We start from the raw sequence: 25,338 nt of genomic DNA, 5'->3' as shown, positions 1-25,338 counted from the left end.
TTTTCCAGGGCTGGAGAGTTGGCTCAGAGGCCAAAAGCACTCACTGGCTGTTCTTCCAGAGGACCCAGGTTTAATTTCTAGCACTCACAGAACTGTCTGTAATTCTAGTTCCAGGGGATCTGACACCCTCAGAGACGCACACACAGGTGGACCACCAATGTACAGAGAATAAAATTGAATAGATCTTTTTTTAAAAAAAATTAAAGGTTTCTAATTGTACTAGTCATACCTCAAGAACATAACAGATACAAATAGCCAGTGGGTTTTGTCTTGAGAAAAATCAGACATATCTGTCTTCACTCACTGCTCTACTGGATGGTCCTGGTCTAGACAATAAAACCCAATCATCTAAAGGTATCCCATACTAAGGCCATAATCATCAACAGAAAACTGTGCAGCACAGGCATGGCACTGTGCTAGGTTATGTTGGTATACACGCACGGGAAGCCAGGGAAGCTGCCTCACTGAATAGCATAAAGAGTAATGCATGTTAACTACATTATTATTGTCACCTTGCTGTTATTTCATTCATCTTTGGTTCAGAGAAAAAAGATCACCAACCCCAGACATTTTACTGGAAGACCTGATTAACGTGGCTACTGCCTAGCTCGGTGAAGCACGGGACTCTGCACAGTCAGAATGGGAGCTTTCACTACCTCAGGCCTCACAGGATCTTCAATCCCCACAACCGCGATACACGTAAGGCCGGTGACGACATCATTCTCATTATCCCACTCTGGTTCTGGCTCCCCCGCTGGGAAGTCTCTGAACGCTAGGCATATGGTCCTCAGGCCTTCTGATGCCATGGGCTCGATCACAGTTTTCACAATGTCATCACGGTCTCTGGGTCGGAATACTTTTGCCTCGCCATTAGCACTCAAGATTTTGAAACACCTAAAAGGTAACATCGAATCCAAACGTCAATAATTAACAAAAGTAAGAGTTACTGCCATTTCTGTCAAGTGCACGGGTAGGAGGGAAGTCACAGGGTGTGGTATCAGGAAACCAGGGAATGCTATATGTCGCTCTCTACAGGTGTCCCAGCTCTTCCTTTACAAAACACTCTTCCTCTGTCTCGCTCTTAGTTACGGTCCTTAACCAGTCACCTCGGGCTGTCTCTAAAGCGCCTCTTTTGGAAACATTATTCTTAAAACACTTTCACAGATTCTTGAGTGGTCAAAAATATTTTCTCATTTTAAATAAACATTTTAAGTTCCATCAACCCCTTACCTGTGAGGTCATTTCATCACCTATACTGTTTTAGCCATAAAAGAAAAAAAGAATCTTCTTGTTAAAATAACAAAACAGGCGTTCTGTGAGAAATATTACGTCAAAGTAGTTTATAGTGATGCTAAACCCCAGCTTCTCCCCAGTAAGTAATGGAGTCACACTGTCCTGTCCTCCTCTCTTGGTGATGCACCTCTGCGTGGTTCCATGGGGGTGTCTGCTACACCCACACCTTCTGTCCTGTTTGCCGAGGCTTCCCATTAGTGCTTGGGTATCCTACCAGATCTTTAACCTTCGTGCACAACACTGAATGTCACCCGCATGCCGTGAACTTGCCATCAATGTTACTCCGAGTGCATTTGGTAACTCTGACAGTTTGACCTGACCACTGGCTTCTTCACTCACAAGGTGCCATCGTCTCCGAAGTCCACATCCCTTTCTCTCAAGTGTACATGATAAGCTCATTCCTTTGAATTCTATGCTATGTTCCTCTGTGGCTCTCATCTCTCAGCTAGGGTTACGGTAAGAGCAACAGCCACTTCATCAGTCCTCGGTACCTGGTGTTTAACTTGTAATCCTTGTGATGTTCAAATGCTGGGGTCATATGCAAGCACCACCACAGCTAGCTTTCTGTCCCAGAGCTTTGATGAAGAAATGCTGTAATGGTAACACCTGCTTTATTCATCCTTACCTGCTCAGTCTCAAAGCAGACTGAAAATATACTTACAATAGACCCACCTCCAGTCTCCAGTCAGCCTCTAGAAAACGTACACACATTCATTTGCTTCACTCTCAGAGTTACTATACGCCATCCCCTTTTCTAATGAAGGAAAATGCAAAGTAAGGAGAAAAAAAAATTCTGCCTCGGTCTCCAAAGGTACTTAGTTGCAAGGTAGAAGTCAATGCTTGATTGACTTTGACAAAAAACAAAACAAAAATAACTTTCCTTTGCCATTTACCTGCTAACCAAGAAAGCCAGAGATACAACAGGTTCCTAACCTGTCCCACTGAAGCCACACAGCTGTGATGCAGGTGAAAGAAAGCCTAGGTTTCACAAAACCACGAAAGCTTAGCTTATTTCAATTATTACGCCAAATACAATGGGCTTATTTTCCCTAGAGCAAACTGCCGAAACATAAGAAGCCAGAGTGCACAAGGCAGAACATAGCAGGCCTATCTGGATGCCAGAAAGGATGCTACAAAGCTCTGTGATGCCGCCTAAATGCACGAGTCTCAGAGCCACCGCACAGAGGTGTCCTGCACACGACAGTCTCACTCATCGGACGGAGTCCTTCATACTCACTTTTTCAGAATGATCTCGGAGGCACCCTTGCTGAAGATGCGGAAACTTCCATCTGAATTTTTCAGGACTGTGCTCATGGATTTCCTAACAGAATTGAAGGTATAGACTTTGTACAGTGCTTCTTCTGGTATTTCATTTCTAACATCTTGATAATCCCGTTTTAAATCCAAGAGAAATCCCAACAAGGCACATTCCGTTTTGTTACCCACATGGCGAGGTAATCCACCCTCTTTCTCCGGTGGCTGCAAAAACAATAAATAAATAATCATTAAAAGCTACATTTATCTCACTTCCCTATTTAAAAATTTAACTTAAAAAATGCAAAACAGAGCATAGCATTCTAAAACAAAATGATGTAGAAAATGTCTTCTATGAGAATTTCCAAAAAGAGCACAGGTAAGGTAGAAAGATTTTTGTGGAAGGGTGATGTGACTTCTGCCTAAGCCCAGTTAGTTGCTAGTCAAGTGGCCTTCTGTCAAGCTTTCCAACTGCTATGGTGGTGGCTTCAGTAGCTATAAACAGGCATACTTAAAACCTTCTAATTAAATGACATAAGATGCATGTATCTTACAGTTGATTACACAGTAGGACTTAACCTTAATTCCATTTTCTCTTCCCACTTTTACTGTATATTTCTATATTAAGTAACTCACAATAAGTCCTTATTTATAGAAAGCGAAAGCTCAGACTTTTGACAGTAGATCAAGCCTAGGACCACAACCACCTAGCTTTCTAACCTACCCACCCACTCACCCACCCACCCATGTTTTCATTAGCCGGCTTGCAATATAATTTTTGCCCACAAGTTTAATAAGTCACTAGAGAAATAAAAAGTCAAACATACATGTTACGCTTTCTGCTTAAATAAAAAATTGAAAGCTTGCAAAGTTGAAAATAACCTAATAAAGTTCTCACAAAATCTATGATTACTTTATGAGCTTCTAAAATGTTTAAAGACAACTTTATGGGTAAGATCATATCCCCCCCACCCCCACCCCCAAGCAGGGCAGCATATATAAAGTACACACTGACAGCAGTTCTCAAGGGCTTCTAGCAATGGACACTGATGTTCTCCACGAGACAGCCAGGCCTTTTACAGCATGAACATAGCGACGATAATTTAGTATGATGAGTTTATGGGAAGTCTATGAGTAATGTCGAATGGGGGTAGAACACTGACCTAACAGGTACAGGGCCGTTGGTTGTATACCCACCACCGCAAATAATAATAAAATTAAGAACACGGCCAGGCATTCTGACTGTAAAACCTCAAAGTTTCTGAATACCAGAAATTAAAGATAAAGAAAACCCCTAAAGCGTGGGCTAGACGATGGCTTCGGGGTTATGGCACGTGCACGTGCCTAGAACCCCAAGTTTGACTCCTGGAATACAAGTGAACCTAGAAGGAGAGAATCACTTCCATAAAGTTAACCTCTGACCTCCACAGGTGCTCCATGGCATTCAGGCCCCCACTCAAACACAATGATAATAAACAAGTAAATAGATCCTATAGTAAACTTACTATAAACACTAGTATTTTCATGCATATAAATTAAAGGAACCTTACCAATATTTTTGACGTATAAGCACAATTCACAGAAATCCCTGTTACCAGGTAGGACAGGATATTTGGTGGGATGGCTTCTGGTTCCGGAACTTTTTTATAATGCTTTTCATTTATGTAAGCTTGAACAACCGTCATCCTGTTCATTGTCAGGGTTCCCGTTTTATCTGAACAGATAGCTGTAGCATTCCCCATGGTCTCACAAGCATCCAGATGTCTCACTAAGTTATTATCCTTCATCATTTTCTACAGCAGCAAGAAAATAAAATGAAACCACAACCCAAGACAGTTAAACTACACAGAAAGATAATTACCTCATGATACTGCAATAAGATCAGTTAAAATCAATTGATATAAACACAGCTTTAAAAGTACCAGCTAAACACCAGAAGGATTTTAGAATATTTGATCTACCCAAATAGGCCAACAAAGATCATTCCACTAGCAATGGTTTCAAGCATGTTACTGACGTATTATGTAATCTAAGAGAGATCTCAGCATCTGTATAGTTAGGTACCACACGCCTCTGATATGCTTAGTGTCTTACCTCCATGGCAATCTTACTATGGGTATAGTGATAATTATGATAACACAAGATAAAGGACTAAGTTTCACTAAGTAGCAAATAAGAAGACCCCTTATCGATTTCCAACAAAGACAGAGCTTCAGCTGGATGAAAATGGAGACTTGGTGAGTATGAAGCCATTTGGTTGGGGGTTTCCCTCTAACTTCCCAGGCCGAGTTAACACTCAAGGACTTGACTGAATCATTTCCACTAATCCAAAGTGTATGTCACTGCTTCCTTTATAACTAAAGAGGATGGTAGCAAAGATGCCAAGAGTTTTCACAACAGTGACAAAAGGCATTTAAATTATAGACAGGGTAGAGAGAAATCACATCAACTCATTTCCAAAGTCCCCCTACCCATAACCAATTCACAAGAGAATATAAAAGCCTGACCTCCATGGGTGCTCCCTGGCACTCGTGCCCCCACACAAACACAATAATAATAAACAAGTAGATCTTACAGTAAGCATACTATAAACAAGAGCGTCTTCATGCATATAAATGTGTACTTCCCAAATTACGATCAGAATGTGAGAACATAAGAGAATGAAATCTGCAGATAAGGAAGCACGTTCAATTTCACAAAACACTGCCAGGATGCATAAGGACCACACCACGGTGAACGGAACAGATGCTGATGACATCAGGGCCGAGCAGACACTGAATGCAAGCTTAAAGGACTCGAAGCACAAGCATCTCACTTCTCTATTCAGGGAACGTGAAACTTCCTGATTGACTGAAAACCTAGCATCGTTAAAGACTACGCAAAATGAACTAATGACAATTTTGATAAAATGAGTGATTGGTTTGTCTAAAATAAAAAACATCTATATTCTAATTATTTCTAATCATTTTAAAGCATTAAAAAAGTATAAATAGTTCATATTGTTGTTCCACCTATCGGGTTGCAGATCCCTTTAGCTCCTTGGGAACTTTCTCTAGCTTCTCCATTGTGGGCCCTGTGTTCCATCCAATAGCTGACTGTGAGCATCCACTTCTGTGTTTGCCAGGCACTGCATAGCCTAACAGGAGACAGCTATATCAGGGTCCTTTCAGCAAAATCTTGCTGGCGTATGCAATAGTGTCTGCGTTTGGTTGCTGATTATGGGTTGGATCCCCGGGTAGGGTAGTCTCTGGATGCTCCATCCTTTCATCTCAGCTCCAAACTTTGTCTCTGTAACTCCTTCCATGGGTACTCTAGCTGCATATGTAGCAGAGGATGGCCTAGGCGGCCATCATTGGGAAGAGAGGCCCCTTGGTACTGCAAACTTTATATGCCCCAGTAGAGGGGAACGCTAGGCCAAGAAGTGGGAGTGGGTGGGTAGGGGAGCAAGGCGGGGGGATGGTATAGGGGACTTTCAGGATAGCATTTTAAATGTAAATGAAGAAAATATCTAATAAAAAATGGGAAAAAGTATAAATAGGTAGGTAAACTGTGCTCTGTAACACCTTAATATGTTAAAAAATTTAAATTACAAAATCTGTGTTAAATGTCTGAAAGAAAATAAACAGTGGGGATTGGCAGGGTGGCTCAGTGGGTAAAGCTGCTTGCCACCAAGTCTGATGACCTGACGTGGATTTATGGGTTCTACATAGAGGAAGGAAAGAATCCACTTCTGCTGTCCTCTGACTTGCACATGCACACCATGTGACACACAAACATGCAGACACAATACATTTAAAAAACAAACAAACTTAAAACAGTAAGCCAAACAAATTCTTATAACTGGCCGTTTGTAAAACATTTGGAACACTGAAGGGAGAATGTCAGCACGGAAGAAGACTGTTAGATTTCTCACTGTCAGAAATGTTCTTTAAGGAGAAATGGTAACTACCTTCCCAAGTTACAAGAGCAGCATCCTTCTGTTAAGAGTAACTTGCAAACCCATTATGAAAGGCAAATCCCAGATGGTATGTCTCAACATCAGCAGGGAAGGTTGGACCAGAGGGAGAGTGGGTAGGGCAGATGGGCACAATGGGCAAGGGCCAGAATGAGCAGGACTCTGTGAGCCATAGGAAGGGAGGCAAAAGAATTTACACATGCAAATATTATCTGAATTGTTTCTGGAAATATAAATCTGCCCACATATGGGAAGACTTCCTTGTAGGAACAGCAAAGCAGAAACAACAAGGCTGAGGAACTGGGCCCAAGCACAGCATCCTTCCTCTTGTGCCAAATCCTGATTTGCACACACCCTGACCTCAACTTTATGAGTGGGAGAGAGGGTGTGGTGAGACCTCACAAGGCTGCTGCTCCTCGTGAAGTGAGCGGCTCTGGCTCTCTGTGCACAGAAGTCCTGGAATCACTGCCTGCATCTTTAAGGAAATGGAAACCCTCCACTTTCCAGGCCAGAAAAGGATGCCCTGGGCATGTATTTTCTAACCAGCGGAGGCTTTAAACAACAGGGCTACTTAACTATCCCTCACTAACCTTGACTGAGTAAGCCAGTGAGATGGTGACTGCCAGTGGAAGCCCTTCCGGCACGGCAACCACTAGAACTGTGACTCCAATAATGAAGAACTTCACGAAGTACTGGATGTAGATCGGTGTGCACTCTGCAAGCCATGGTCTTTTCTGAACCCAGAAGGTATCGATCACAAAATACAACACTAGGATGATAACTGTGATGGCAGACATCAGCAGACCTATACAGGCAGGAAACAGGACAATTGTTTAAATATAGCAGCCGCTACCCACTGCAACTCTGTAACAGCACTATAAGGCTATTTATTCTTATAACCAGCTAAGATATTTCTTTTTCCATTTTCCTGAGCAGCTGTTCTCTCCAGGGTGTACTGACATATCACATCTGACACTCACCAGACTTAAACCCTGACCCCAGAGAACTGAGAGACAAGCTTTTCGGGATTTTTTTGTGTGTGCCTTGTCTAAGGTGGAGACAAATCTAAGAAGCAAATACAAGTGACCTTTCACAGGTCAGTGCAAGCTGCTGCTTGCTATGTTCAACATTCTGAGAGACGTTAGGAAGACAAGTCAACTTAACAGTCTTGAAATTAAATTAACTCCATGTTTTAAAATATACACATAAAATTACACTACCTGGATCACTGGTCTATCATCACTGATTCATTAACTCAGAAAAAGGAATGTTAACTACGTATTACAAAACACTGAGATGACCATATGAGGTGTGTTACAAATGAGTATTAAAACATAAACCAAGTCTAGACATCTGGGTCTAATATCCTCCCTAGTAGCTACTCAAGTAGCTATCACTACACAAAAACACCCTTTCCTACAGTATGAGTCAGTTGATACACACTGTATCTGCTACTAGGGAATACGCCTACTGAGTATAGAGCGCAGGCTGCTTCACCCATTATATGCCTAGCTGTCCAATGATGCTGTCTGCATGACTCTCAGAATGCATGCATATTGCATACAGCATCCGTCAAAAGGCGGCAATGCTGGCGTCCCTGCCTTACCACAGGCTCTCCTCTGAAAAGCAGTGTTGGTTCCATAGGTGCTGTCTAGTGAAGGCAGCATTTCAGTCAATCAGCTTCACAATTCTAAGTATCTTCAGATGAACACAACAATGTCTGTGTTCAGAAAACTACATTTTTATTTTCACAGACAGCCAATAAAAGGCTGAGCAGAGTGCGTGCAAGAAACGTTTAGGGTTCGATAATCTGTGCTAAACAGTCTCCCTGACAGACCCTTTTCGTTTCTTCTTCTTTTTTCTTTTTTTTCTGAGACAGGGTTTCTCTGGGCAGCACTGGCTGTCCTGGAGTTCACTCTGTAGGCCAGGCTGGCCTCGAACTCAGAAATCCACCTGCCTCTGCCACCACTACCTGGCTTCATTTCTAACCCTAGAAATTTAGAGATGACTGCATGGACTTGTAGGTTAAACAAATTTGGGGACTAATTTCAACTTGACCACCAATTACCTCACCAGCAGGCAGAGTGAGGGCCTGTCTACTGCAATCATGTTATGAGTCTATGGTAATTCAAAAGGCTCCACACAAAGTTAAAAATATTCTTCTATATCCTTTATGCCTGCAAAATGATTTCCAGCCCTCGCTGTGGCAAAAGACACTTTTATTGTTCCTCCTCCTAGGGGGCTGCAAACCCCTTCAGCTCCTTGGGTACTTTCTCTAGCTCCTTCATTGGGGACCCTGTGCTCTGTTTAATGAATGTCTGTGAGCGTCCATGTTTGTATTTGTCAGGCACTGACAGAACCTCTCAGGAGACAGCTACATCAGGCACCCATACGAACTAACCAGTAACCCCAGAGCTCCCTGGGACTACACCAAAGAGTACACACGGAGGAACTTGTGTCTCTAGCTGCATATGTAGCAGAGAATGACCTAGTCGGTCATCAATGGGAGGAAAGGCCCTTGGTCCTGTGAAGGTTCTATGCCCTAATATGGGGGAATGCCAAGGCCAGGAAGTGGGAGTGGGTAGGTTGGGGAGCAGAGGGAGGACGGGAGAGGATAGGGGTTTTCAGAGGGGAAACTAGGAAAGGGGATAACATTTGAAATCTAAATAAAGAAAATATCTAAAAATATCTACCAAAAAAAAAAAAAAGCCACTTTTAAAGCAGATACAGGTATCTGGAAACAACACCCGCTTCCTTCTGTCGTTCTCCCATGCCTGCCGTACGTACCTGCTTTGCCAATCTGAACAGCCAGCTTCGTGAGTTTCCCCTGTAACACGGATTTTTCCTTTTTTGGCAGATTTGCTTTCTTCTTGTCTTTCTCATCACCATCCCCTCCTTCTTCACTCTTCAGAGGCTGCATCTCCATGGCCGCGCCGTCCTGGGCTTTTGCTAAGTCCAGAGAAAACACAATTTGGTTGTATTGTAAAGGCATGATAAACATTTCGAAACTCTTTCTTTTTTCTTTTTCTTTCTTTTCTTCTTTTTATTTTTTTTTAATAAAATCAGTTTCTGATAGAAAAAGACTGAACTATAAACATTCAAGTGTAAGTCTGAGTGTGAGTGTGAGTGTGTGTGTATGTGTGTGAGTGTGTGTGTGTGTATGTGTGTGTGAGTGTGTGTGTGTGTATTGGGGGTGGTTACACAGAGTGAAGTGTGAGTGTGTGTGTGTGTATGTGTGTGTGTGTGAGTGTGAGTGTGTGTGTGTATGTGTGTGTGTATTGGGGGTGGTTACACAGAGTGAAGTGTGTGTGTGAGTGTGTGTGGGTGTATGTATGTGTGTGTATGTGTGTGAGTGTGTGTGTGTGTGTGTGTGTGTGTGTGTGTGTGTGTATTGGGGGTGGTTACACAGAGTGAATAAGACAACAGTGAGATTAGCCTGTGGTACTGTTCCAGATGTAAGGATGTCACGTTCAGTGACAGGAATAAAGCATATACAGTTCTTAAACTAAGAATTAAGAATACTAAATTTCTTTCTTTTCGTGTGATGTTAGGTATGAGGTTTTATGAAGACTACAGATCCCACTCATGTAATTTATGATCCAATGTAGAATATTGTATATGATTACACATTAGAAAAACATGCCTATGTTTAAATGTAATTTACACTACACAGATTTTTTTCTACCAACTATTTCACTTCAGGTATGTAAAGCACTTTGAACCCCTTAGGAAAGCTACCTGAGCACGGCAGCACAAATCATGATTAACACCCTCTTCTGCATGACTACAGCAGTGGCCAGAGAGGTTAATCCAAGTTAACGCTGTTGATGTCCCCTGTCATGCTCCCTAATTTTGGATAAATATAGTACATAGCAGATCTATTTTTGGAGGTAAAAGAAAACAAGCTAACTGTACTTTTCAATCTTCTTGAATTTACCTTTGTTGCGATTCTCAATAGCTCCATCTTGCTTCTTATCTGTAGGAACAAAATGGGAATTAAAGCTTTCCAAAAGAAATGAATACGGCCACACTAAATTATGCAGAGGTAGTTCACATTTCTATAAGAGAATTGTTACACAGCGGTGTATAGGTGTACAAACAGAAAACAGCAGCTTGCTGACCCCGTCCATCACTTCCTAGGTCCTACAAGGGGAGACTATTCCAAAATAGTTTAGGGTGTGCATACTGTATTTCTGCGTAAGGCTTTATGCTCTCTTTGATAAGTTTAAAACAGTTTAGGGTATGCACACTGTATTTCTGCGTAAGGCTTTATGCTTTCTTTGATAAGTTTAAAACAGTTTAGGGTATGCATACTGTATTTCTGCGTAAGGCTTTATGCTCTCTTTGATAAGTTTAAAACAGTTTAGGGTATGCATACTGTATTTCTGCGTAAGGCTTTATGCTCTCTTTGATAAGTTATAAGCCCGAATATGGTGCAAAAGATCTTCAAGCTAAATACAGACATAACCCTGAGAAAGCAGAAAAAGAGAGGATGGAGGGAGGGAGGGGATGCTATAAAAAGAAAATAGGCATACAGGAGCGCTCTGGTGGGAGTGGGAAACAAGAGTGTACAAGAAGAGGAGGAAAGCCGGAGGCTTTGGTGAGCCAGATGATGAGCGGTCAAAGCACCAAGCCAAATCAGATCCACGGAGCAGAGAAGGAGTACAAGTCTGAAGCGATAATCAAGGAGGGGCCGGCTCCACTGTTTGGAACAAGCGAAACAGTCTGTTTTCTTCCAGCTTCTCTATCGAGAAGAGCATCTTCAAGCAGGGAAACCTGGAAGAAACATGGGCAGGAAAGAACAGAAGCTTGGGAAAGATGAGGCAGGTGATAGTAAAAGAATACCTGGCTCCTTTCAGGGAGCTCAGGTTTGGAGACCAGAAAAGCACATTCCAGGCTGGCAAGCAAGTAGACAGGACATGGAGAAAGGTTTGCCTGTGTCTGATTAGATGCCAAAGTAGGCAAGATGTGAGAAGGGTTGGAGAGAAGGAGGAGAAAAGTGAAAAATAAAAAAAAGCTAGACAAGACAGTTGGGTAAGACCTTAGGGAACAGTGCGTGTTAGAACAGTGTCTGTAGGTCACTAAGAGCAGTCATCAGTATACTTCTTGTGTTCATAGGATTCATGGATGTAAGAGTCCTGTATCTTAGGACAAGAGCAGAGAGGCTTTGACCAGATACTTGCTACCCGATCAAGTTACACAACCTTCTCAAGGTTCGCTTTCCTGACAGTAAGAATGAAGGTAGATAAAGATGGAGTGTGCAAAGCATTTGGCAACCACGACTGCCATGTTTCAAAAAGACTATGGTGGCTTATCAAGGGCTGCCTGGGGTACTGAATGGAGGAATCTAGAACACTGGGCGAGCCACCTTCATCCTCAGCCACAACTTTCTATCTGCCAACCCTAGTGTTAGGAAATGGACCCAGAGACTGTGGATGCCAGTAAGCTCTTTACCACAGAGCTACACTCTCTACACAAAGATAATCTCAAGTGCATTTTGTTTGAAATAAGAACTTCATATGGAAAGATAATGCACAAAGGACAAAAAAATCTACCCAATCCTTTTTGTTTGTTGATTTTTGTTTTCGACACAGGGTTTCTGTGTGGCCCTGGCTGTCCTGTAATTCACTCTGTAGACCAGGCTGGCCTTGAATTCACAGAGATTCTGCTTGCCTCTGCCTCCCTAGTGCTAGGATTAAAGGGGTGGTAACTAGCTCTGCTGCAAGCCAGGTGTCATGCTCTTATACCAATACTTTGAAGTGAGATAACTGTCTCAAGCTCAAGTCAGCCAGGGCTACCCACTGAATTCCAGACTAGCCTGAGGCGGAACCTGAGACCCTGCCTTACACACAGTCTAAGTAAACATGCATCTCTGCTGTAGTGCTGGCAGACTCATGGGCCAATAATGCCCAGCATCATAAACCACAACAACCACCTAAAGAAAAAACTCAGCAAAATAAAAACAATGATAGACTTATAGCAAGCCATTCAGCCAGGGATTATTTTAGAAGATCTTAAAATACTCTTGTAAGAAAAGAAAATATAGGCTTACACCCTGAAGCAAATTAAACAAGTCCAAATGGTTACAGGACGGCAGACTGCTGTCAAGGCAAAGAGAGGGTTCTGACAGGTGCCTCTGAGTGAGATGGATGATGCAGAAGATACCAGCAAAGAGGATGCAGCAGGGCCTTCTATGGTGGCATACCCTGAGCTTACATTCTGAGATGTCTCTCTGTGTAGGTCAGCTTGTTCTAAGATCTTTTTGGATAAACTCTATGCTAGCAAAGTGCTGAAAGATCACTTGGAGGGATTAGCAGGAACAGTCAAATGAAAGATGTGGGCATGTAACAATGGGTCTACATGGACACACACGCACGCATGTCAATGTACAGCCGCCGACCACGTGTGTGTGTCCATACACAGTACACAGTGAAGCACGTGAAAGGACAAAGCATGAAGACTGAAAACCCAGTGAGAGTGCAATGCAGCTCTGGATGAAATGGAAAACTAGTAGAGAGGGAGATAAAGACAACCGGGAAGCCAGAGCTCAATTCACGCTGCTGATCCAACGACCAAGGAAAAGGCCCAGGCTGAAGTATTAAGTATATACTGACTGTCTCTTCCTGTGGTGGAGGGGACAGACGTACTAACAAAACCCCCGAAGGACTACTTTTCTGTTACCTGAAAGTGAATTAGGTAATTAACATCTTACATCTTCATATCATGGTCTCATGAAAGAATCCTACTGCGGTACCAGTTTTCAAGATCCTCACTTGTTCTTCCCAGATACCCATGCTTACAGCAAACCGCCACACCTACTTTTCTTTTCTTTCTTCTTCTCATCTTTCTTTTCCTCTTCTTCACCCCCAGCTCCAAGTAAGGTGAAGATGATTCCAGTTTGAGAATTCACACCTACAGCAGTAACCACCATTCTTCCAGAACCTTCCATCACATGAGTACCTATAACGACAGAGAACTTTGTAAAAATTATAGTAGGTTTCTTTCCAACTACCCAATTTCAAATTTCAGCAATACTTTTTTTTTTTAAATAAACTCAATATTTAATCAAGCAGACCAACACTGAGTCTTAAGGCTTCATCAATCTGCAGTCTGTCATATGTGAGCTAAAAACTTTTATCACCAAGTAACAATAAATATGAAAATGAGAATGTATCAACTCCCTGTGTAAAACAACATATCAGAGTGCCCAAACTTCATAAAATGTATAATAAGTCACAGTTCCCAAAAAAGTCTATAAATGAAAAAAAAAAAAAAGCACAGTGCATGGAATGTGTGTATATTCAGTTAAGTAACTATTAGGTGTAACCATAGGGCATGAGGGATAGCATTAACTAAACACACTGTTCATACAGAAATATGCGTATAACCAGGAGAAGTTCACGGCACACATATTCCCATGCTTATCCTCACAACCTGTAACAAGGCTTCCAACTCAGTCTGCCAAGATTCCTGCCAGGCTCCCTACTAGTCTTCCCGCCTCCCTAGTTCGTCCTGGTGTGTTTGACTCTTCCTACCATGTGATTGAACATCCCTCTTAGGGCTCAGTCATTTCTGACTCTACACTCTGCCTACTGAAGCAAGCTGATCTTGAGACCAACCAATCTTCTTGGATTTCTTGTCCACAATTCCAACATAAAATTCCAAGCCAGTCAACTAGCAAACACAGACAAGGAACACTGAATTCAGGCCATGTCCTTTACAAATAATCTTACAAGTTGACAAATATTATTATTATATTCTAGAAATGTGGCTAAAGTTATACAACTATTACAAGCAAGGTTAAGGATTTAATTCAGCTCTGTCAAGATAGCAGATACAATTTGCTTACTACTGTTCTCCAGTTTCTGCCTGAGTATTTCTGCAAGGCTTTCTACACTGCTACTGTGTGCATTTAAAGCAGTTGTATAGACTGAGTTTTCTCTTTTTGAATCGGTATTAGTTGTTCTTTACAGCTATCATTTGTTTGTATTTTGTTTCTCAGCTCACAAATGACTGCAGGCCAGGGTCTACAGCATTCACCACCATCTTCTATGCCAAGGGGAATTTGCTAAATAAGACTATAAAGTTCATGCCACTAGGACTCACATTTGGCTACAAATTACTGGGTAACTTACTTAATGCACACTTTGAGGTCTTTGATTTTTCTGGCATAGTTAAAAAACCCTCTACATTCTTAGTGTTTTACTAATCACTGTGTCCTTTGTCAGTGAAGACACAAGGTAAACACATGAAATTCAGGAGAATAATATTTATTAGGTATGTATAAAAGACAATTTCTTGGAACAGTTCTGGCTTTCTTCAGATTTCAGTTTTTAGGGTCTGTTTTTCCTTAGTCTGCTCAAAGGTCTGCAGCCAATGTGCCCAGGAAAAGTAAACAGCTCTGCTGTTCAGGTCCTATCCTACCACTAACCAAACCCTGCTTTTAAAAACCTAAATTTAAGAAGCCAAGAACAGCAGTGAGAGATGGCATCATGAGAGTAAATTTAAAAATAAATGCATGTCATGGTTTTTAGTACATTTTTGGAACAGAGAAATAAATGCAGAGAAATTTTCCCACCCGCACTGTGATAAGGGACTGTGCAAAGTTTATTTCCATCTTTCTTTGAACATGGAAAATTTATAGAGTTCCCTTGGTATTTTGGCATGTTAGGATAGTGAGTGTATGCAAAGCTTGCCAGTCATTTTTGTCGGAGGACTAAAGCTTAGTTAAAGGGCCCATCCTGAAACAGCTAAGCACTATGTAAACAAACTACATGTACATAAACGTCCACAAAGCATATATATCAAAAGTCTCAACAAGGCTATCTCTAGTTACCCAATATGATGGCCAATGAGTCTATGGTGAGAAGATTGTGACTGGGGTACCTTATCCCCCACCATGGGTCTTAACTGCTTAACATCAATTTTAGCTTCTTAGAAATGTGGCAGAGTATAGGTGGAACAACAGTATGAACTAACCAGTACCCTGGAGCTCTTGACTCTAGCTGCATATGTATCAAAAGATGGCCTAGTCGCCCATCACTGGAAAGAGAGGCCCATTGGACTTGCAAACTTTATATGTTCCAGTACAGGGGAACGCCAGGGCCAAAAAGTGGGAATGGGTGGGTAGGGGAGTGAGGGGGAGGGTATGGGGGACGTTTGGGATAGCATTGGAAATGTAAATGAGGAAAATACATAATAAAAAAAAAAAAGGAGAAAAAAAAAAGACTGTTTTAGAATGAAGGTCTCTGTAACCTGTGTTTTTTATATCTTTTTGTTGTTTTTGTTTAAAACTGTAATAAATCATTCTATTATATGCTCATTTAACACGTAAATTGTATTGCTATACATGTAATAAGTTGTTTCTTCAAAACAAAACAATTAATTATCAATTAGAAACTATCACTTTTTGTAATTTAAATAATAAATCTAGTAATTGTATCAGGTGACAGGATTACTGTAATATTTCTGTCATGTAATCGTAAACATTATATAATAAAATTGAAAAAATTTACCATAAAAAAAAAGAAAGAACTGTGGCAGAGAAGCAGTAAAGTAAGTACACATTATTTACAGGCACTCTCCTTACATACGCAAGGCACACACCCTCACTGTGGACTGTTAGTGCAGCAACACAAAAACTCAAAGCATCAGCACGCTAGGTGGCCCAGGGTATTGACAAACATATATACAAATCTTGACTTTTTTAAAATAAGAAAATCATATGTTATGATTGACAAGTACCCTTTTCATAAATGAATACATAGTTATTCTTGGTTATTGATTCGGTTGTTTGTTTTTTGGGTTGTTTGTTTGTTTTTTTGTTTTTAACAGTACGTTTCTTCATCGTAGTTACAAATCTTAAAGAGATAATGGCTAATTTTAGGTTCTGGTCTAAAGCTGTGACTATAACTTAATTTCTGTAGGTATTACAAGTTTGACTTTAGTTCAGTAATGTCACGTTCAATCTGTTCAAATACAAAGCTCACCAAGGCCTGAAAAAAACTAGAGCTGCTAAGCTATTAAATAGTCATTAAATATTAAGTCAGCAGGAATCCTCCATTGATAAAACATCAGCATTCCATGAATATTTGATAATGATAATGGAAGACAAAAATAGGTTAACATTTGGCTTCCTGAGCACCACTGTAAAATTTAATCTAACAATATAACTTTTGACAAATAATTTCATAAATGCTTTAAAGACTACTATGAAACGAAGAGTAAGGAGTCTCAGCAATTTAAACGTACAGAGTGTTTCTGGAGGCAACCTGCGGCATGCCTGCTTCTCGTCATCTAATGTTTCAGAAGGCAGCTTGCCGTTTCTGTATCGTCCTTTCAACTTCATTCCCAAATAACCTTAGCTGACATGATTACTCCTGGTCTGACCAGGAGTGTCCTAAGCAGACATCTATCTATACTCTCTTCCCCACAGCACTCTCACCTTTGCAAACCCTTCCTCGGACATGTCCATTCAGATTTCTTCCCAATGAGGCGATATGAATGTTACTCCAGTATTCCTGCTGTTCCATCGCTTGCATAACCTGACAGAGTTCACATTTCTGACTAATTTTTTACCTGTTGCATGAGGTCGTTGATCATATAAAGTTGTATTTAATTAAACTAACCAGTCCTTTGTAAGTTATCACAGAGCTCATTTCTTTGTCTGAAACCTACAGTCATTTCATGTTTTACCTTAACAGGCCATAAAAATGTTAAATGTCAAATTAAAAAGTCTAAAAGACTTATATTTAAGTTTTGACATTAACACCATCTTTCAAATTTCTTCACTTTTTGGATTCTATCCTCATTTATGAAATACAGCTCTGCAATATGCCCGTTCTTTTTATAAAAATCTCTATGGCCTCTAAGGTTGATACCTTCTTGGCTTTTAGTAAAATGTTCCAAGTTTATAAATCCATACCTGAAAGAAGTAAGGGATCCTTATCTAGAGACTTCTTAACATGATCAGATTCACCAGTCAATGAACTCTCATCAATCTTCAGGTCATTGCCTTGAATCAGTATGCCATCAGCTGGAAGAAGGTCACCTGAAAGAGAAGGCAGCGATATGCTGAGCCGTCCACGCGTTGTTCCGTCCGGCTCTTCATCTTGCAGGAGGATGCGGGGCTCTGCTGGGCTTACCGTACTTCACTTGGGCAATGTCTCCAACAGTGATGTCAGCTACAGGTATCTGGATGACCTGCCCACCCCTGATGACGGTGAACTTCTGTTCCTGCTCAATTCGACTCTGCAGGCCTCGGAACTGCTTCTCCTTGCTCCAGTCGTTGAAAGCCGTCACCAACACCACACAAACCACCGACAAGAGGATCGCAGCTCCTTCAATCCACCCCGTTTCTCCTTCACCTTCTTCTTCCCCAACAGAAACTTCTCCACAAACTATTCAGAAAGAAACAAAAAATGGCAATTTAAAAAAAAAACCAAGTGGATGTTTTCAGGGTTTTTTTTTACCCGATCAATTTTACTCAGTATTTTGATCCTTCTACCAAGGTACGCTCTGCACTCTGCCATTTCAAGTTCCCTGCCTTTAAGATTTACAAACTCAGGATATATAAGGCAGTCCAGGTTGCCAGTGACGAGTGAGCACACGGAGAAACTCAGAATTCAGCCTAAGAAGTTACACACATGCCTCTACAGTATCTAGTGCTTTATTCCAGGCAAATCCAGTTAAGTCAGTATCTCAACTTACACAGATTTCCAGCTTTCAGTGCCTGCCAGCTATAGCCATACTATACAGATTACAGAGTATGCAACAGTGTGAAGTCTCAAGTGCACACACTGTCATTATAAACAGCTTTGTGGCTGAAGCTGCCAATGATCATCTGAGCCTTCAGCAACTCCTAAGTTTTGGAGGTGGTGGAGTTTGCTGCTAACAGTCAGATGAGGCTGCCCCAACTCATAGAGATCCACCTGCCTCTGTCTCTGCCTTCCTGGGGCTGTGACTGAAGGTTGTATTATTCAGGATATATATGCATATACATGCATACATGTCATATACATGCATACATGCATACATGTCATATACATGCATACATGCATACATGTCACAATAACAGAGAGGCCATGAATCTGAGAGAGAACAGGTATATGGAAGGGTCTGGAGGGAGGAAAAGGAATGGAGAAAGGATGTAATTATTTATCATCCCCTTAAATAAAATAAATAATTAAAAATGGTAAGTTAAAAAAAATAAGAAGCAGCAGCCAAAAATGAGGCTTGTCCCATCAGATGAGTTTGCTGGAGCATGTAAGGCTGCTTTGGACCATTTTATCAACAGGAGAAGAGTCAGTCTTGAGGTTGAAATCAATCCTCTCATTCTTTATTACTCGATACACATAATATTCTAAACCCGCAAGCCAATTCCACCTCATGACGCTGTTTTCTTTGCTCATCCAAAAGCAGCAACTGAGTCACATGTTCAGGCTGGTAGTCCTAAGTCAGTCACATTCTACCTAGTCATTTCCTTCACTGAGGTCAAGGACCATGCAGTCATCCATGCAGTAGAACAGATGGCTTCCAGACACCCATTAATGGGGATGCCTTTCTCCATGAACCCCGATAGATCCTTCAGTGACCTCGACTGGTGAATTCTTCCCTTAGGTTTTCAGCTTACTTTTTGTCTGTAGAATCACTGACAGTATCCACAGCCTTAGGAAATGTATTTCTTGAAGAAAGATACCCAAAAGACAATAGTACTTCCTGAGTCCACAGGCTGTAGAATAGATGATATGTAAGCAGATGTGAGAGCGTTCATGTCACCATCCATGCTCATTGGAGCTGGCCCTGAAACTTCTCTAGCTGCCAGTCCACCACGGTAGCTTCTTCCAACACAAGCTGCTTCATCTGCACTAGAAACGGTTCTGTGCAACCGCTCTCACCGACGGCGTCAGCTCTGTCTTTTGGACACTGTGCCTCGGTTTCTGTACCAGCCCTGAGGCCCAGGCTGTGACAAATGGAGATGGGCCCTTTATTTAAGCCTCATGAACTAACCTTGGTGAGTTTTATGGTTTTCTTCTGCAGCTTCCTCACTTCTCTCAGCCCTCACAGGATTAGGAATCCTTAGGGCCCTGCTCAGGATTACACTCTGGCTGACAGGAATGCTGTGGGTGGCTTGATCTTCTCTCCAGACCACTAAAACTTTCTCCCTATCAGCACTAAAGCAGTTCCACTTGGTGATTATCCGTGCTCACTACAGTAACATTTGGCAGTTTCCCCTTAAGAATCCTTTTGCACTTACAATGTGGCTGTTTAGTGTTAAGAGGCTGCCTGCTATTATTACAGATGACAGACAAGATGTAAGTAAAAACGTAAGGACAGAATACACTCCATTATTCATAATCAGTTCTATTACAGTGTGGTCACAGTTGAGCTTCTGTAGCATACACATTTAAGCTAAGTGCCACTTGTCCGCTCAACCATATCCACACCTACTGGCTGGCAAACACTGCATTAGGAAACCAAGGTATTAGGGATGCAATACAGAATTTCAGGTAAGATGTCAACAATTATGTATCTGTAAGTTCATGAAGAAGATCAAACATAGCTGTATATAACAAAATAAAATGAGGTTGAGTGAGCTAGGAGGCTGCTCTAAGGTCTCCACAGCATGTCATATGGTCACAGAGGCCACCGGCATTGAGACCGAATGAAGGGAAGAGAATTCCAGGGAGAAAATGAAGTCAGTGGTAATGTTCCAAGGCAGAAAAAAGCAGTCTGAACAGGTTGGGGTGTGATTCCTCAAGTCCCTAAAATTGATGCAGTGGCCCATGACCAGCATCTAAAAAAAGGAAAAACACACATGCAGGGATGCTTAAGTCTTAGGTTGTTTTGTTTTGTTTTAGTTTTTTTGAGACAGGGTTTCTCTGTGTAGCCCTGGCTGTCCTGGAACTCACTCTGTAGACCAGGCTGGCCTCAAACTCAGAAATCCGCCTGCCTCTGCCTCTGCTGGGATTAAAGGCGTGCACCAGCACGCCCGGCCTTTTAAGTCTTAGTTTTTGCTTTTCTTGTTACTGTGTTGAGATAGAGCCCTGGTAGGCTTCTAGCTCTCTATCTTCCTGCTTGGTCTCCCCAAGTGTTGGGGTTACAGGTGTGTGGCCCCACGAAGTCACTGTCAGCAGCATCCTTTGGAGCTTTGCTTTGGGCATTTACAAATTTACCAGAAGGGATATATTCTTTGGAATACTACATAAAATTATGTCTTCTGAGTTGAACTGAAATGTCGGAAGCTACTGGGTAGATAAAGCTGAGAACGATACTGGAAATAAAACTGAATAAATGAGTAATTCTAGAAATGACTAAGCATATTCCAGACATGTGCAGAAAGCAAAGAATCTGGAGTGTGAGGTTTCTGGGCGACCAGTCTTGGAGAGGAACATGTGAGATGCTCAAGAAGAAAAGCGAGAGAGTCAGATCCACCTGGATGGAGTCAGTAAGCGCAGAAAGTGTTCTCAAAGTTCAGTTCTCAGTGGCACAAAGCATTTTTGTAAGGTGATGTGGAAGCAGGAGGACTTATTTAGTGTTGTGTCGAGCCTGCCCTGATTCAGTTCTCAGAACTTGCATTTTAATTATTTTCAAGCTGAAGCAATGATCATGCTATCATATACAGTAACTAATTCAGTGAATTTATGATTTATACATGTAAGATAGCCCCTATGCACCAATAATAAGAGACGAACTCACTGAATTAGTTCAAGTATGGATTCAAGAACACATGAAGGTCAAAAGGCTATGCTGAACACGTCCAGCAACCCAGAGACAAGTTAGGATATTATCCAAATGAAGCACTTCACTTAGCTTTCATTTATATATTTCAAAAGCAAAAAGGCAGAAGATGGATTTATCATTTCAGGAAAGCCTCTGTGTAATTGACAGAAAGGACTGAGACTCAATCTGGACTTGGTATGTTTTCCCAATATAACTCCACCAAGTAAAATCATGGAGATAAATAAATAAATAAATAAATGACAAAATTAAGTCAATGAAGTCTTAGTTACTATTATATAATAAAACAATAAAATTTTAATCTTTCTTAATCATTTTATTCTCTAAATTTCTACTTTTGAAATTTTACATTATAAAGATACTGTGGCAAATACATATAATTAAATTTACCACTTAGAGGTATGTGTTCAAACTTTTCCTGAAAGGGTAACTACAAAAAATTACAGACAATATAATAGAGGTTAAGGGGAAGGAACTGTGAAACAATTATGCAATTATCAGTTTGAACTGAAACACATCTTTATCTCTAAACTACTGAGTGTTTCAAAGAAAACATGAAACAATGACATATTTCACTTCATACACAGCTCCACTCCACACTAGCCATGATCATAATGATCTTTGACAGAGAGGAAGTAGTTCAGTATCCCTAGAAGACCTTTGCCAGCTGGTGACCACTATACTTTTTGGAAGCTATATGGTCAAAGAGAGAAAATCCAAGCTCAAAGGTGCAAAGCTTTCACTCCCACTGTAAATACATTTTGCCAAAAGTGTTCCCCTGGAAATACATTCATATGCAGTCTACATTCCACCCATATCTACCTCAAGGCAACTATTTCATTCAAAAACTATTTAATAAAGATTTATTTATTTATTTATTTAATGTATATATGAATACACTGTAGTTGTCTTCAGACACACTAGAAGAGGGCATTAGATCCCATTACAGATGGTTGTGAGCCACCATGTGGTTGCTGGGAATTGAACTCAGGACCTCAGTGCTCTTAACCGCTGAGCCATCTCTCCAGCCCCTATTTAATAATCTTTAAAGAATTATTTTATCAAAGATCACATCACATGGGCTGTGACATTCTGGACACAAACACAGACATGAGATCTCAAGCTCTCTTTAAGCCAGAAATAAAAGCCACACTAAAATGAGAAGAGCCATGCGAGTGTTTCAGTGTGTGTCTGCAATCCCAGCACTGAGAGGTGGAAGCAGGATGAGGGCAAGATTGGGGCCAGTCTGAGCTACATGGCAGGAGTGTATAAAAACAAAAAGTCCCACTATTCTTCTCAGTGCTTCATTCAAAATTATTTACGTACAGATGGGGGAGTTACTGACTTTACATGAAGTGTACCAACTGCAATAGGCTTATATTCTAAATTTCATTAACAAAATACCAAGAGTCAAAAAACATGGCCATATCTAAGGCAATACAATATTTTTATGTGTGTATGCATGTGTGTGTGTGTGTGTGTGTGTGTTCTCAATCCCTCATCACCTTTATCTTTTTAGGCAGTATCTTTCATTGATCTTGAAGCTCACTGATTGTGCTGGGCTGGCTGACCTATGAGCTCCAGGCACCAGCCTGTCCTGTCTTGCATAAAACTTCCATGGGACAGAAATCTAGGTCTCATCAATAAGTTCTAGTGGATTCTGAATCTTAAAAAGTCTTTAGGATAATCTAATCACCTCAGACGTACTCAATGAGCAGAATTTCTATCACATTTGAGGGCATTTCTAGTCAGGATATCTGATAAATGAAGTAGCTTAGATGCGAGGAAGGCTGGCCTAGACTTTGCACACAATAAATTTCACACCACTGAAAATATTTTCCTTACAATCTTGGGAAAAACTGTTAAAAATAAAATTTTAAAAATTGTTTTTTAACTAAAGTTTAGAATATCAAAAAAATTTAGAATATCATTTTCAATATTCTATAGTGAAGGTTGAGTAAATGGAAACTAGAGAGTTCAGTTGTAAGTTTTAAGACCTGCAGAGAGCCTGCACACGCTCACACACATGACGACACAGAGATACACATGGACTTTTTAGAATCTGGAAGGATGTATACACTAGAAGTAGTAAAAATGTAAAAAGTGGTATTTTTCAGTAAATATTATTTTCTTATTAGCTTTTCTTCCTCTATATTTCCCACAAAAAAGTGTACACCATTTACTTAAATAAAAATTGTTTATTATTATGATGATGATACCCAAATACTGACAAGTATATTATCAAAATACTTTGTTATCTGTACCAGTGATTCTGATCTAGGGACAATTTTACGTCCCTATAAAACATGATACAAAATCTGGATCTTTTTTTTTTTTTTTTGGTGTCTCAGTTGGAGGAACTGTCCAGTGAACAATGAGGACTGGTTTTGATCAAACTTTAATAGCACCATTGCTCGGAAGCTCTGCTCTGTGTTATGTAAGATACGCATACACATTCTTTGACTGATCTGCTTAAAAATCAGGAAGATGCTCACTCAAGTCCTAGGCACACCTTGTAAAATTTCTTTGTATCGTTACATAAACAGCTTTTAGAGCTACCAATACTTTTTAAGTGAAACTCTTCATGGTGTAGAATGCCTAAGAATGAAACTTCCATGAACAAAACAACTCGGAAGAGTGAGTTTTGATACAACACACTATAGGCTGATTTGAATATAGTATCCAAATATCCAGGCTAGATTCGCTAATATATAGACTATACTATAGTGTATAGACTAGGAATCATGACACTCACTATAACAAAGCCTTTTGAAGGGCAAAGATGACACTGAAAGGATGAATGAAAACCACAGGATGTTAAGAGCACACAGAAACTGTCTGTGGATAGACACTGAAGCTGATCTGCTCTCTCTAGGCTACACTTCCTCTTGGGTCACAATGTTCCCCACAGATTGAATCCCCCCCAAATCCAAAATACTCAAATATGTGAAACTTTTTGAGCACAGACATGATGCCACATTGGAAAACTCTAGCCAGGAAATTATGCAGATAATTCTTTAAAATATTGCACAAAATTACCTTCAGGGGATGTATATCTGAGCCATAAATACATGTGGCACTCGGACAGGCCCTTTCCCCAGGAATCTCATTATATATGCATTCTGCAAATACTCCTGAATCCAAAGACATGAAATCCAACGCCTAGGTCTCAAGCATTGCAGGATGAAGGGCATTAAACCTATGTGTAAGCATTTCTATATAAAGTAAAGTAAAATTTGAAGACTTGAGAAACTCCTGCTAGCAGGCAGTATCAAACACGTATCATACATGTGCAGTGGCCAGATTCATATCTAGATCCACTCAGTATACATGCATGGAAGAACAATTAAACTGATATGATGCAGGCAACAATGAAACTGTGAGTTACCGTGAAAATCATCTGGGATGATATCCTTGAAGTGCTTAGGACAGAGCTCATCACACGGCAGTCAATAACTGATATTTGGCATTATTACTATTTTGTTGTTGTTGTTATTATTATTATTATTATTAAGCAAATATGCCGAGCTAGCATCACACAGAAAGAACCCTCCCCCACTTGTATTTACTTACGTGCATTATCCCCTTCCGGAGGTTGATAAAAAGAAAGGCCCAGTGAGACTATGGCTGCAATTTCTAGTATAATTAAAGTGACATCTTGTAGCGCTTCCCAGACTAACTGAAGAAAGGTTTTTGGCTTCTTAGGAGGTATAAAGTTCTTTCCAAACACTGCTTCTCTTCTTTCTAGATCTGCAGGGTTTCCACTTAAACCTGATAAAAGAGAAAACACGTTCTGGTGAAGTCTGGGGACTTGTAAGTGGAAGTGTCCACTTCATGCAAAGCACATTCATTTGTTCCCCTTCAGACTGTAAGTCCCAGGACTGTGTCGGGGTGTTTACCTTTGCTCTTTTTACTCTAAACACACAAGAGTGTAAGTCAGTCAGAAACACACGGAGGTTTACTCCAAGTACACATTTTTAAGTAGCTAACTTAAGAGTGGGTCACATGGGTAGGCAAGGGAAAGGCCTGGAGCTTGATGCCCAGCATGCATTGCAAGAAACCCTTTCTTCAACGGCTTTAAAGTTTTTACCTTTACC

General features: G+C 40.8%; 1 protein-coding gene across 5 annotated transcripts in view; it reads right to left on the bottom strand.

Annotated features, from left to right (window-relative positions):
• The window catches only part of Atp2b1 (ATPase plasma membrane Ca2+ transporting 1), a 106,162-nt gene that overhangs the window by 20,510 nt on the left and 60,314 nt on the right, over window positions 1-25,338 (bottom strand). For all 5 annotated transcript variants that reach the window (XM_029482166.2, XM_085843116.1, XM_085843117.1 and 2 more), the window contains exons 3-12: window positions 24,815-25,012; window positions 17,647-17,901; window positions 17,427-17,552; window positions 13,322-13,462; window positions 10,440-10,478; window positions 9,290-9,451; window positions 7,093-7,307; window positions 4,098-4,340; window positions 2,531-2,772; window positions 657-894 (exon numbers count right to left, since the gene is read on the bottom strand). In XM_029482166.2, coding sequence (XP_029338026.1) covers window positions 657-894; window positions 2,531-2,772; window positions 4,098-4,340; window positions 7,093-7,307; window positions 9,290-9,451; window positions 10,440-10,478; window positions 13,322-13,462; window positions 17,427-17,552; window positions 17,647-17,901; window positions 24,815-25,012 — 1,859 coding nt within the window. The remainder of the gene's footprint in view (window positions 1-656; window positions 895-2,530; window positions 2,773-4,097; window positions 4,341-7,092; window positions 7,308-9,289; window positions 9,452-10,439; window positions 10,479-13,321; window positions 13,463-17,426; window positions 17,553-17,646; window positions 17,902-24,814; window positions 25,013-25,338) is intronic.

Source organism: Mus caroli, unplaced genomic scaffold, assembly GCF_978045245.1.
Source record: "Mus caroli unplaced genomic scaffold, Mus_caroli_1 scaffold_9, whole genome shotgun sequence".
NCBI classification, from domain to species: Eukaryota; Metazoa; Chordata; class Mammalia; order Rodentia; family Muridae; genus Mus; species Mus caroli.
This window is presented reverse-complemented; position numbering and strand designations above follow the sequence as displayed.